Source organism: Erinaceus europaeus, chromosome 9 (genome assembly GCF_950295315.1).
Source record: "Erinaceus europaeus chromosome 9, mEriEur2.1, whole genome shotgun sequence".
Lineage (NCBI taxonomy): Eukaryota > Metazoa > Chordata > Mammalia > Eulipotyphla > Erinaceidae > Erinaceus > Erinaceus europaeus.
In genome coordinates this window covers 385,332-398,767 of record NC_080170.1, presented here as the reverse complement: position 1 = coordinate 398,767, position 13,436 = coordinate 385,332, and the positions used below count along the sequence as shown (strand labels likewise).

The 13,436-nt window shown below is 60.2% G+C and overlaps 1 protein-coding gene across 3 annotated transcripts in view; it reads right to left on the bottom strand.

The window, feature by feature from the left end:
• Positions 1 to 7,249: 7,249 nt before the first annotated feature.
• Positions 7,250 to 13,436, bottom strand: part of GABRG2 (gamma-aminobutyric acid type A receptor subunit gamma2) — a 36,983-nt gene continuing 30,796 nt past the window's right edge. The window contains exons 7-10 of one of the 3 annotated variants that reach the window (XM_060197049.1): positions 12,141 to 12,293; positions 11,228 to 11,433; positions 8,812 to 8,835; positions 7,250 to 8,258 (exon numbers count right to left, since the gene is read on the bottom strand). In XM_060197049.1, coding sequence (XP_060053032.1) covers positions 7,983 to 8,258; positions 8,812 to 8,835; positions 11,228 to 11,433; positions 12,141 to 12,293 — 659 coding nt within the window. In that variant the 3' untranslated portion in view covers positions 7,250 to 7,982. Of the gene's footprint in view, positions 8,259 to 8,811; positions 8,836 to 11,227; positions 11,434 to 12,140; positions 12,294 to 13,200; positions 13,425 to 13,436 lie in introns of those variants that run through there. The other 2 variants (XM_060197050.1, XM_060197051.1) reach the window with 2 other exon arrangements.

The following is a 13,436-nucleotide window of genomic DNA, read 5'->3' as shown; positions in this document are numbered from 1 at the left end:
GGGCAAGGGTGGAGAGGCCCAGCAGTCAGCGCCTCTGCTGACCTGGTGTGATGTCTGTCAGTTCAGAGAGCGAGCGTGAAGTGCGGCAGGAGTCTGACCAGGAGGGCCGTGGACGGGGGCCAGCAGGCGTGTGCCTCTCTGGGCTCAGCCGCTGTCCACAGACCAGGAGCCAGTGAGCAGAGTAGATTTCCCGCCATTGTATAATCTTTTTATTGCTTCTTAGTGATTTAGCATTGATTTGCAAAATCAGAGGATAACAGGAGTCTAACTTCACACCACCCACCACCCAGCTCTGTGTCCCCATTCCCTCACTGGGAACTGGTGGTTCTCCTGAGGTCACAGGTCTGGGCTGGCTATTGATTCTGTAACTGTCTATATTAATGTGCATATATTTGCCCGTTCTGTGGTTCTCGTCTCCTCCTAAGTCACACCTGCTACTTCCTAGTGTCCTTCCTTTTATTTTTTAAATTTCCTCTTCTCTCTCTGGGTCCTGATGGAGTTGGAGTTCAGAGCCCTCTGGGCATCTTCCCCTGACATTTCTCCTCCTCTGGGAGCAGGGACCCAAATTCTTTATGGGGAGCAGAAGATGAGAGTTCTGGCTTCTGTCATTGCTTCTTCGCTGGACATGGGTGTTGGCAGGTGGACCCACACCCCCAGCCTGTGTCTGTCTGTCCCTAGTGGGGCAGGGCTCTGGGGAGGGGAGGCTCCAGGACACATGGGTGAGGGCGTCTGCCCAGGGAGGTCAGGATGGCGTCATGGCGGCATCTGCAGCGTGGTGGCTGTGGCTGAGTGAGTTTCTAGAGAGATTGTGGTGGTATTGGCTGAGCTTCCAGGTGATTTGGTTGTTTTTTTTCTACTTTATCAGGAGTGTGATCTGAAGTGCCCCCCTCCTCCACAGCCAGCCCCTGGAAGTCCCCACAAGACAATCTTACAGGGTCAGGCGGACTGACATGACCTCGGGTTTTCCACAAGTCAAAGTAAATTTTCTAGAAGACATTCAGCAAAAGCAACACAGAACTCTCCCCCCAAAACTCAGCACGACTCATTCACCCCAGATCCCTGCCAGCTACTAGGACATTTAAAAAAAGAAGAAAGAAGGAACATCCACTTTTCTTATTTCACATTATTCCTGAGACTCCGGCTAATAGGAGCCAAAACACTTGGGCACTGTCATATGTGGAAAGGAGCCCCGACAGTCCAGGAAGTTTCCCCAGTGGAGACTGTTAGGATGAGCTGAAGATGTGAATGGCTCAGCCATTGTCTGTGTTCCCGCGCAAACTCACAGTCTCCCACCAGCAGCCTTGGGAAAGGCTTCGCTCGGGCATCTGGTTTATTCTCGCACTGACCGGCCAGCAGGCTGGGGATGTCCCCTGAGGCAGCGTGGACACGGCCGCCAGCTACGCAGTGGGGCGGGAGTGCGGCTGTGCTCCGGGTTCCTTCCTCCTGGCGGCACCAGCACGGCCGTGACACCTGCTCACTGTCCAGTGTCCGCCTGTCTGTGCCAGGCCCCACCTCACTGAGGGACGTTCCGGGGAAGCTGCGGTGTCTGTCTGGTCACCTCGGGAAGAAATGCTCCCCCTCAGCCGAAGGCCGGTCGGGCAGCAGGGCCGCCTGCTTGGCAGCGCCCTCCCTCGGGACTCAACCCACACGTCGGGCTGAGCCCACCTGCCCAGACCGGCCTCCTCAGTCCTCAGCGGGCGGCGTCCCCAGGGCCAAGCTTCCCGCCCTGTGAGCCGGACTCGTGTGACCCCCCCAAGGCCGACCGCCCCGTCTTTCTCAGGCTCCAGGGAGCTGTTGGGGCACCTCATGTCACTTTGCAGCCTGGCTCCCTCCACTCAGCAGCTGCCCCCTTCCTCTCTCTCTCTCTCATCGGGTAGTCGTTCCTCATTTCTTATTTCACAAGCAGAATCACCTCCAGATCCACCCATTTTGTCCCAAAAGACACAATATTGTCTTTTTGATTGGAGAGTAGTATTCCATAGAATGGAGCCTTGAATTCTGCATTTTGAACATGGAGCCTCTCTCAGCCTTTCCAAAACTATGGGTCTCCTCCCATGGAGGGAACAACACCCCTGAGACTCTGGCCAGGGCCCAGCCTCACACCAGCCACCTTATCCACCCCCCTCCCCTTGGCAGCACTGCAGTATGACCCCTGGCCAGCCCCTGCAGTGTGACCCCAGGCCAGTCCCTGCAGTGTGACCCGAGGCCATACTGTGTGACCCCTGGCCAATCCCTGCACTATGACCCCAGGCCAGCCCCTGTAGTGTGACCCCAGCCCCTGCAGTATGACCCCAGGCCAGGCCCTACTGTGTGGCCCCAGGCCAGTCCCTGCAGTGTGACCCCAGTCCCTGCAGTTCCTGTCAGGCATTAAGCCAGCTCCCCCTGCTGAACCCTGAATTTCTGAAGCTATGATCTATCTACATAATCATTGTTTTGCCTGAGAGATCCCCACCCATTCCATCCCTTTGATCTGTCTTCTTTCTACCTTGAGACCCTCCCTGCCTGCAGGGTAACATTAGTCCCACCAGTTAAAACCCTCACAACAGTTGCTAAGGAAGCTTCTACCTTCCCAGCCCCTTTTGCTTTTCTCCGCCCCTTTCCTAGCCATTTCCTTCCGACTTGCCACTTCCGGTTTTATCCTATAAAAGTGTTGTCTCTCTGATCAGTAAAGACATTGCAGTACCACTCCGCCACAAGTTCAAGACTCTCTCCCACGTCACTGAGTGAGTAGCAGCCCAGGCTGCCTCCGGTCGAATTCTCTACAACCCAGAGAGCACTCGCCCGGGAAAAGGTACCCCCACACTAGCTCAGCAGAGCCCAGCTCCTACAGTGTGACCCCAGGCCCTGCAGTGTGACCCCTAGCTCCTTCAGTGTGACCCCAGCTCCTGCAGTGTGACCCCAGTCCCTGTAGTGTGACCCCAGCTCCTGCAGTGTGATCCCAGCTCCTGCAGTGTGACCCCAGCTCCTACAGTGTAACCCCAGGCCCTGCAGTGTGGCCCCAGGCCCTGCAGTGTGACCCCAGTCCCTGCAGTGTGACCCCAGGCCCTTTAGTGTGACCCCAGGCCCTGCAGTGTGACCCCAGCTCCTACAGTGTGACCCCAGGCCCTGCAGTGTGACCCCAGCTCCTACAGTGTGACCCCAGGCCCTGTAGTGTGACCCCAGCTCCTGCAGTGTGACCCTAGCTCCTACAGTGTGACCCCAGGCCCTGCAGTGTGACCCCAGGCCCTGTAGTGTGACCCCAGTCCCTGCAGTGTGACCCTAGCCCCTTCAGTGTGACCCTAGCTCCTGCAGTGTGACCCCAGCTCCTGCAGTGTGACCCCAGGCCCTGTAGTGTGACCCCAGCTCCTACAGTGTGACCCCAGGCCGTGCAGTGTGAGCCCAGGCCCTGCAGTGTGACCCCAGTCCCTGCAGTGTGACCCCAGCTCCTGCAGTGTGACCCCAGTCCCTGCAGTGTGACCCCAGCTCCTGCAGTGTGACCCCAGGCCCTGCAGTGTGACCCCAGCTCCTGCAGTGTGACCCCTGTCCCTGCAGTGTGACCCCAGCTCCTTCAGTGTGACCCTAGCTCCTTCAGTGTGACCCCAGGCCCTGCAGTGTGACCCCAGGCCCTGCAGTGTGACCCCAGGCCCTGCAGTGTGACCCCAGGCCCTGTAGTGTGACCCCAGTCCCTGCAGTGTGACCCTAGCTCCTGCTGTGTGACACCAGCTCCTGCAGTGTGACCCCAGGCCCTGCAGTGTGACCCCAGCTCCTGCAGTGTGACCCCTGTCCCTGCAGTGTGACCCCAGTTCCTTCAGTGTGACCCTAGCTCCTGCAGTGTGACCCCAGGCCCTGCAGTGTGACCCCAGCTCCTGCAGTGTGACCCCAGGCCGTGCAGTGTGACCCCAGGCCCTGCAGTGTGACCCCAGGCCCTGCTGTGTGACCCCAGGCCCTGCAGTGTGACCCCAGCTCCTGCAGTGTGACCCCAGCTCCTGCAGTGTGACCCTAGCTCCTGCTGTGTGACCCCAGGCCCTGCAGTGTGACCCCAGCTCCTGCAGTGTGACCCCAGCTCCTGCAGTGTGACCCCAGATGAGCTCTTCCTCAGTTCATCTCTGGCGTTGCCCTGGGTCTCTGCTGCCCTGCCTTCCCCGGTGGCCTCCTCTTCCCCGAGTGGCAGCTGTGCTGGGCATGTCCTCACCTCCCTTGTGAGTCAGGAGGGAGGATGCTGGTGACCGGATCAGGCGCCCAGGGATGTCCCTCTGCAGGGGGGTGTTGGTGGGGAAGGGCCAGGGGCAGAGGTGTGCTGAGGCAGGTCCCCGTGGCCCTCGCAGGGCAGTGTGAGAAGCAGGGCTGAGTTCCGAGACTCTGCAGGCACCCTCGGCCCCTGCTTGTGCAGTGAGAGCTCCAGTTGTTTCCAGAGTGCTAAATACATAGGGAGAAGCCTTCTCACTCAGACTCTTGAGAACGCTGTTTGTGCAGGGTCTGGCCTTTAGGCGAGCTGCTTCCTGGTGAGAAAGAGCAGGAGAGGGAGGGGACGTGTCGGGCAGAAGCAGCAGGTCCCCTCCATGAGTTACCATCAGGCACTTGGCCAAAGCCCTACATAAATATGGAAGTTAATTTCATGGGAGTGCTGTGGGAAGGCCCTCCCTCGTCTTTGTTTTTTTTCTCTTATGTCCCCAGACCTGCTCACTGCGCTGCAGCTGCTGTGACCACCCCCCCCCCCCCCGTCACATTGCCCCTTGCCTTCCACAGAGGTGATCACTTCCTGAAGCGCCCCTCCTGCAGACAGGGAAGGGGCTTGAACCTGGGGCCTTGGCATGGTAAGATGCAGCTCTACCAGGTGTGGCACTGCTCAGCCTTGACCATGGGTTCTGGGCAGCTGAAGCTCAGCTGTCACCAGGCTGGCAGCTCTGGGGGCTCAGGCATGAGGATGTGTCCATGTGGGGGCCTTGTGGTGTGGTGTAGACTAGCCAGACCAGACATGTCCACGTGGGGAGTGTGGGGTGCGGGGGTGGTGGTGGTGAGATGAGACGAGACCAAACCAGACCAGAACAGACCAGACCAGACCAGACCAGGACAGACCAGACCAGACCAGGACAGATCAGATCAGATCAGACCAGACCAGACCAGAATAGACCAGAACAGAACAGATCAGACCAGGACAGATCAGATCAGATCAGACCAGACCAGACCAGAATAGACCAGAACAGAACAGATCAGACCAGGACAGATCAGATTAGACCAGACCAGACCAGACCAGAATAGACCAGAACAGAACAGAACAGATCAGAACAGAATAGACCAGACATGTCCACGTAGGGAGTGTGGGGTGCGGGGGTGGTGGTGGTGAGATGAGACGAGACCAAACCAGAACAGATCAGACCAGAACAGACCAGATCAGACCAGACCAGACCAGGACAGATCAGACCAGGACAGATCAGACCAGAATAGACCAGAACAGAACAGACCAGACCAGGACAGACCAGAACAGAACAGAACAGATCAGAACAGAACAGGACAGACATGTCCATGTGGGGAGTGTGGGGTGCAGTGGGGATTAGATGAGATGAGACGAGACCAGACCAGACAAGACCAGACCAGACATGTCCATGTGGGGAGTGTGGGGTGCGGGGGTGGGGGGGGGTTAGATGAGACCTGATCAGACCAAACCAGAATAGACCAGAACAGATCAGACCAGACCAGACATGTTCACATGGGGAGTGTGGGGTGCAGTGGGGGTTAGATGAGATGAGACCAGACCAGACCAGAACAGAGCAGACCAGAACACACCAGAACAGAACAGACCAGCCCAGACATGTCCGCATGGGGAATGTGGGGTGCAGGGGGGCGGGTAGATGAGATGAGACGAGGCAAGACCAAACCAGACCAGAACAGAACAATCAGAACAGACCAGACCAGACCAGACCAGAACACACCAGAACAGAACAGACCAGACCAGACCAGAACACAATACACCAGAACAGAACGGAACACAACACACCAGAACAGAACAGAACACAACACACCGGAACAGAATGGAACACAACACACACACCAGAACAGAACGGAACACAACACACACACCAGAACAGAACGGAACACAACACACACACCAGAACAGAACGGAACACAACACACACACCAGAACAGAACGGAACACAACACACACACCAGAACAGAACGGAACACAACACACCAGAACAGAACGGAACACAACACATCAGAACAGAACGGAACACAACACACACACCAGAACAGAACGGAACACAACACATCAGAACAGAACGGAACACAGCACACCAGAACAGAACAGAACGGAACACAACACACCAGAACAGACAGAACGGAACACAACACACCAGAACAGAACAGAACACAACACACCAGAACAGAACGGAACACAACACACCAGAACAGAACACAACACACCAGAACAGAACGGAACACAACACACCAGAACAGAACGGAACACAACACACACACTAGAACAGAACGGAACACAACACACACACCAGAACAGAACGGAACACAACACACACACCAGAACAGAACGGAACACAACACACCAGAACAGAACGGAACACAACACACCAGAACAGAACACAGCACAACACACCAGAACAGAACACAACACAACACACCAGAACAGACCAGAATAGACCAGACCAGAGAAGACCAAACCAGATCACACATGCCCATGTGGGGAGCACTGGGTGCAGGGAAAGTTAGGAGAGACCAGACCAGACCAGATCAGATCAGACCAAAACAGACGAGACCAGAATAGGCCATATCAGACCAGAATAGACATGCCCATGTGGGGAGCATGGGGTGCAAGGGGCACGCGGTTTAGATGAGACCACAAAAGACCAGATCAGATCGGACCAGACTAGAGCAGACATGCCCATGTGGGGAATGTGGGGTGCAGGGGGGGTTAGACGAGACAAGACCAGACCAAACCAGAAGAGACCAGAACAAAACAGACCAGACCAGACCAGAAAGGCAAGAACAAACCAGACCAGACTAGATCAGGCCAGAACAGAACAGGCCCGATCAGACCAGAACAGGCCAAACCAGTCCAGTCCAGACCAGACCAGACCAGACCAGACCAGACATGCCCATGTGGGCAGTGTCGTTGCGGGGGAAGTTAGATGAGACCAGACCAGACGTGCCCAGGGTGGAATGCAGCATTTTATTGCAAAAGTCCACACACGCGGCAATGGCCTTGAGAAGGTTGTGAGATGCAGGGGACAGCAGGTCCAGGCAGCAGGTACCAGCAGCACCGTCCAGGCAGCCATGATAGCTCTCACCTCCCCACCCATGGTCTCCAGGGCCCCTCTGCCCCTTGCCCGTCAGTGCCATCGGCCCAGGGCCTGCAGTGTGGCTTGGCATGGCCGGGGCTTTCCCAGACGGCCTGCTGACCAAGCCACCTGCACCCCTTAGGTCACCCAGGACAGGCCGGGAGGCTGGGAGCTGATTGCAGGATCCGCCATGGTACAGGATGGCCACAGAGTGCTGGGCTCATCCGTGCGAGCCGTCTCTGGCCTTCCTCCTCCTGGATGTTTGTGCTGTTCTCAGTGCTAGTGGCTGAGCCCCTGATCTGATGGGGGCTGGAGGCTAGTGCCTCTATGCCCGCCTCACAGTCCAGGCCTGGCCAGGGCCGTGGGCACTGCACATCTGGGTCTTTCTGTTTCTATGGTGGGAGTCTAGTGGGTGGGGGTGTGGCCAGAGCACGGGCCCTCCCTGGGCACATCCAGGAGCAGGCAGGTCAGGGGTGCGGCCTGGCTCTGTGGCCGTCATCCCAGGAGGACAGGCAGGGCCGGGCGGCCAGGCCGAGTGTGGCTCCTTCTGGGCTGTCACAGGGCAGCGGCCCCAAGTGCGGGAGGTAGGGAGGGAGGGAGGGGGAGGGAGGGGCCTGTGCCGGGCTGCAGAGCATGCATGCGCCCGGGGGCCGGCTACGAGATATCTACACGCCGCAGGGGCGCCCGCCACGGGTCTGTGCTGGGCCCGTGTCACAGGTAGAGGTAGGACACCCAGTACACGAGGTTGAAGAGGCAGAAGGCGGTGGGGAAGAAGATGCGGGCGTAGGAGTCCATCTTGGCAATGCGGATATGGATGCGGCCGTGGCGCCAGGCGCCGGTGCGGCAGTCCTCGAAGCAGCAGAAGAAGCTCGCGCAGTCCTTGCCGTCCAGACACTCGTAGCCGTACTCCTCGTCGCGCTCCTGCAGGTGGGCGGCGTTGTTCATCTGCACCGTGGCCGAGCGGGGCCGGATGTCGATGGTGGGGGCCTGGGGGGACAGACAGCGTGAGACTCCACGGGCCAGCCCCCGGCGGGCTGCTGCTGCTGGTGGGCAGGCGGGTGGGCGAGCAGCACGAGATGTGGCGGTGGAAGCGGGAGGCTGGGGACATCAAGCTGGGCTCCCTGTGGCCCCGAGCGGCTTCTGGCATGGCCGCCAGGGCGATGGAGCAGAGGGTGCAGAGCCCCAGTGGCGAGGGGGGCTCCTGGGCCATGTCGGTCTGAGGGCAAGGAGGCCCTGAGCTGGGGCGTGTCCCGTACCCTGCCCGGGGCCTGGCCAGGGCACTGCCCACCCCTCTCGCCTGGACGAGTCCCCGGCCCCCGTGGGCGGGGGGCTTCTCCCCGGGGAGCTGATTGGGGTGGGCCTGGTGGCCGGTGGACTCTCTCTGCGCTAAGGCTCAGGTGAACGGGGCACAGAAGTGTCCCCGGCCGAGGGGCACCACGGGCGTCTGCAGGCGGCGTCCCCCAGGCCGGGCCCCAGGGCCCCAGGGCCGCAGCTGTGAGTGCAAAGTCACATGCAGTGAAGCCCATTCCAAGCGTGATACCTTGAAGGGAAACATCCGGAGAAGCTTTGGGGTTGTAGACAGAAAAGAGAGTTGCAGGTTTGAATCAAAAGAAGGGGAAGGGAAAGGAAAGAAAAAGAAAAAAGACAAATAAATCTAAAGTACATTGTGAAAGCACAGTCACTGGGAGGAGCAGACGTCACACACAGCAGGGCCGCTCTGAGCTGGGGGAGGGACCCCGGTGACCACCAGGGAAAACTCCAGCCCAGTTCGCGGCCAGCACGGAGGCCGGCATGGAGGCCCTGGCCAGGCTCACCTGGGAAACGGGGAGCCAGGCATCTCCGCCCAGGCAAGCCTGCAGGGGTACACACAGGCTGGGACGCCGGGAGCCTCGGGAACAGGGTGCAGGGGACACAGGCTGGGACGCTGGGTGAGGGACAGGACGCGGAGGGCAGGGCGGCAGGCACAGGCTGAGAGGACACAGCAGGCAGAGCAGGAGGTCACTGCCGCCGGCTCAGCTGGGGACAGATGGACAGCAGCTGGGACCCCTGTGGGGTGCTGTGTCCAGGTGGGGGTCCGCCTCTGCTGAAGCCTGGGACCCACCTCTGAGCCCTGTCCTCTCCCCCGTGGGCCGGCCAGGGCACTGTCACCCATTTCTCACTATAGACTGTCGGGCGCTCCAAGAAGTCTCAGACCTTAGAGAACATTCTAGAATGGGCACAGCCAGAGGAACAGCAGGCCAGCCCTGGCATGCGGGGACTGAGCAAATGTCCCGTCACCTGGCCTGTGGGGACCCCTTACCTGTGGGGCCAGGCAGACACCCCAGTCACCCGGCCTGTGGGGACCCACTGCCTGTGGGGCCAGGAAGACACCTCCTGTCGCCTGGCCTGTGGGGATCTGTCAAACGTTCCCATCCCCTGTCCCCTGGCCTGCAAGGACCCTGGCCTGTGAGGACCCCCTAATCTCCTAGCCTGCAGGGACCCTGGCCTGTGGGTAACCCAGATTCCTGGCTTGCAAGGACCCTGGCCTGTGAGAACCCCCAGACTCCTGGCCTGCAGGGACCCCCAGACTCCTGGCCTACAGGGACCCCCAGACTCCTGGCCTGTGAGAGCCCCCTAACTCCTGGCCTGGCAGAGACCCCCCGATTCCTGGCCTGCAGGGACCCCCAGACTCCTGGCCTGCAGGGACCCCCAGACTCCTGGCCTGCAGGGACCCCCAGACTCCTGGCCTGCAGGGACCCCCAAACTCCTGGCCTGTAAGGACCCTGTGCTGTGGGATCCCCCCAGACTTCTGGCCAGGCAGGACCCCCCGACTCCTGGCCTGCAGAGACCCCCAGACTCCTGGCCTGCAGGGACCCTGGCCTGTGGGACCCCCAGACTCCTGGCCTGCAGGGACCCCGGCCTGTGGGACCCCCAGACTCCTGGCCTGCAAGGTACCCCAGACTCCTGGCTTGCAAGGTACCCCAGACTCCTGGCCTGCAGGGACCCCCAGACTCCTGGCCTGCAGGGACTCCCAGACTCCTGGCCTGCAGGGACCCCAGCCTGTGGGACCCCCAGACTCCTGGCCTACAGGGACCCCCAGACTCCTGGCCTGCAGAGACCCCCAGACTCCTGGCCTGCAGGGACCCCCAGACTCCTGGCCTGCAGGGACCCCGGCCTGTGGGACCCCCAGACTCCTGGCCTGCAAGGACCCCCAGACTCCTGGCCTGCAAGGTCCCCCCAGACTCCTGGCCTGCAAGGACCCCCAGACTCCTGGCCTGCAGGGACCCCCAGACTCCTGGCCTGCAGGGACCCCGACTCCTGGCCTGCAAGGACCCTGGCCTGTGGGATCCCCCCAGACTTCTGGCCAGGCAGGACCCCCCCGACTCCTGGCCTGCAGAGACCCCCAGACTCCTGGCCTGCAGGGACTCCCAGACTCCTGGCCTGCAGGGACCCTGGCCTGTGGGACCCCCAGACTCCTGGCCTGCAAGGACCCCCAGACTCCTGGCCTGCAGGGACCCCAGCCTGTGGGACCCCCAGACTCCTGGCCTGCAGGGACCCCCAGACTCCTGGCCTGCAGGGACCCCAGCCTGTGGGACCCCCAGACTCCTGGCCTGCAAGGTCCCCCCAGACTCCTGGCCTGCAAGGACCCCCAGACTCCTGGCCTGCAGGGACCCCCAGACTCCTGGCCTGCAGGGACCCCCAGACTCCTGGCCTGCAAGGACCCTGGCCTGTGGGATCCCCCCAGACTTCTGGCCAGGCAGGACCCCCCCGACTCCTGGCCTGCAGAGACCCCCAGACTCCTGGCCTGCAGGGACCCCCAGACTCCTGGCCTGCAGGGACCCTGGCCTGTGGGACCCCCAGACTCCTGGCCTGCAGGGACCCCCAGACTCCTGGCCTGCAGGGACCCCCAGACTCCTGGCCGGGCAGGACCACCAGACTCCTGGCCCACAGGACCCCCCCCCCGGGAGCAGACCCACCGGGTTTTTCCTCTTCTTGTCCTTGTCCTTGCTGGGCTTGCGGTTGCTCACAAAGTAATGTAGTGTGCCGTACTCAACCAGCGCCGAGAACACAAAGATGAAGCACACGGACACGAACAGGTCCATGGCTGTCACGTAGGACACCTTGGGCAGTGATTTGCGGGCGATGGTGCTGAGCGTGGTCATTGTGAGGACCGTGGTGATGCCTGTGGATGGATGGACAGACGGACTTAGCCTGGGCCGGCTCTGGGGCTGGCTCAGCTCACAGCTCGCCTACCCCAGGAGCTTCACAGCTCAGCCACCGGCCCCCACCATGCCCACCCGGGGGGATGTCCCTGCTGGCACAGACACCCTGATGTATTCTATTTACATAAGCTGGAGAAGGGGGTGTCCCAGGGCTCAGGGACAAGCAGACACCTGGCCCTGCTCTGCCTCCCTGCTGGACAGGCACCCCCTTCACACAGGTGACCCTCACCCCCGGCCTCGGGCTGGGCACACGCTCCCCACACACTGGGTGACCCCAAGACACCTGACATGGGGGTGCCCTGAGGCCCACACCCCCAGCATGGTGGCAGAGACCACACTGAGGACATGTCCTCCCTGGTTACTCACGGATGACCTCTGACCCTGGGACTCCTGGAAGGCGGGACCCCCATGCAGGCCAAGCCAACCTGAGAGGATCAGGAACGAGGGCCCAGATCTCAGAGGGGGCTGGGAGCCCTAATATGGTGTTTCAGGCCTGCGAAGGGTCCCAGGTGCCACTGGAAGTGTCCCAGCCCGAGCGGGAGGCAGGCACTGACTGCAGCACCACAAGTCCAGGGCGTAGCACCGAGCCCCCCCAACAGGCTCAGCCCACTGCGCTGCCCACCTGGGATCCAGGACACGCCCTCTGCCCCACCCGGGACCCACTCACCCAGTGAGGTGCGGGCAGGAACAGCGTCCTTGTTGATCCAGAATGACACCCAGGACAGCACCACAATGAGGGTGCAGGGGATGTAGGTCTGGATGGTGAAGTAACCCATCCTCCTGCTCAGGTCAAAGTACACAGTCATCACCACATAGTCACCTGCAAGACACGGTCATCACACAGTCACCTGCAGGACACGGTCATCACCACAGTCACCTGCTGGACACGGTCATCACCACAGTCACCTGCAGGACACGGTCATCACCACAGTCACCTGCAGGACATGGTCATCACCACACAGTCACCTGCAGGACACGGTCATCACCACAGTCACCTGCAGGACATGGTCATCACCACAGTCACCTGCAGGACATGGTCATCACAGTCACCTGCAAGACACGGTCATCACCACAGTCCCCTGCAGGACACGGTCATCATCACAGTCACCTGCAGGACATGGGCATCACCACAGTCACCTGCAGGTCACGGTCATCACCACACAGTCACCTGCAGGACATGGTCATCACACAGTCACCTGCAGGACATGGTCATCACCACAGTCACCTGCATGACACGGTCATCACCACAGTCACCTGCAGGACACAGTCATCACCACAGTCACCTGCAGGACACGGTCATCACCACAGTCACCTGCAGGACACGGTCATCACCACAGTCACCTGCAGGACACGGTCATCACCACAGTCACCTGCAGGACACGGTCATCACCACAGTCACCTGCAGGACACGGTCATCACCACAGTCACCTGCAGGACACGGTCATCACCACAGTCACCTGCAGGACATGGTCATCACCACAGTCACCTGCATGACATGGTCATCACACAGTCACCTGCAGGACATGGTCATCACACAGTCACCTGCAGGACATGGTCATCACCACAGTCACCTGCATGACACGGTCATCACACAGTCACCTGCAGAACACGGTCATCACCACAGTCACCTGCAGGACATGGTCATCACACAGTCACCTGCAGGACATGGTCATCACCACAGTCACCTGCAGGACATGGTCATCACCACAGTCACCTGTAGGACATGGTCATCACACAGTCACCTGCTGGACACAGTCATCACCACAGTCACCTGCAGGACACAGTCATCACCACAGTCACCTGCAGTACACAGTCATCACCACACAGTCACCTGCAGGACACAGTCATCACCATAGTCACCTGCAGGACACGGTCATCACCACACAGTCACCTGCAGGACACAGTCATCACCACAGTCACCTGCAGGACACGGTCATCACCACATAGTCACCTGCAGGACATG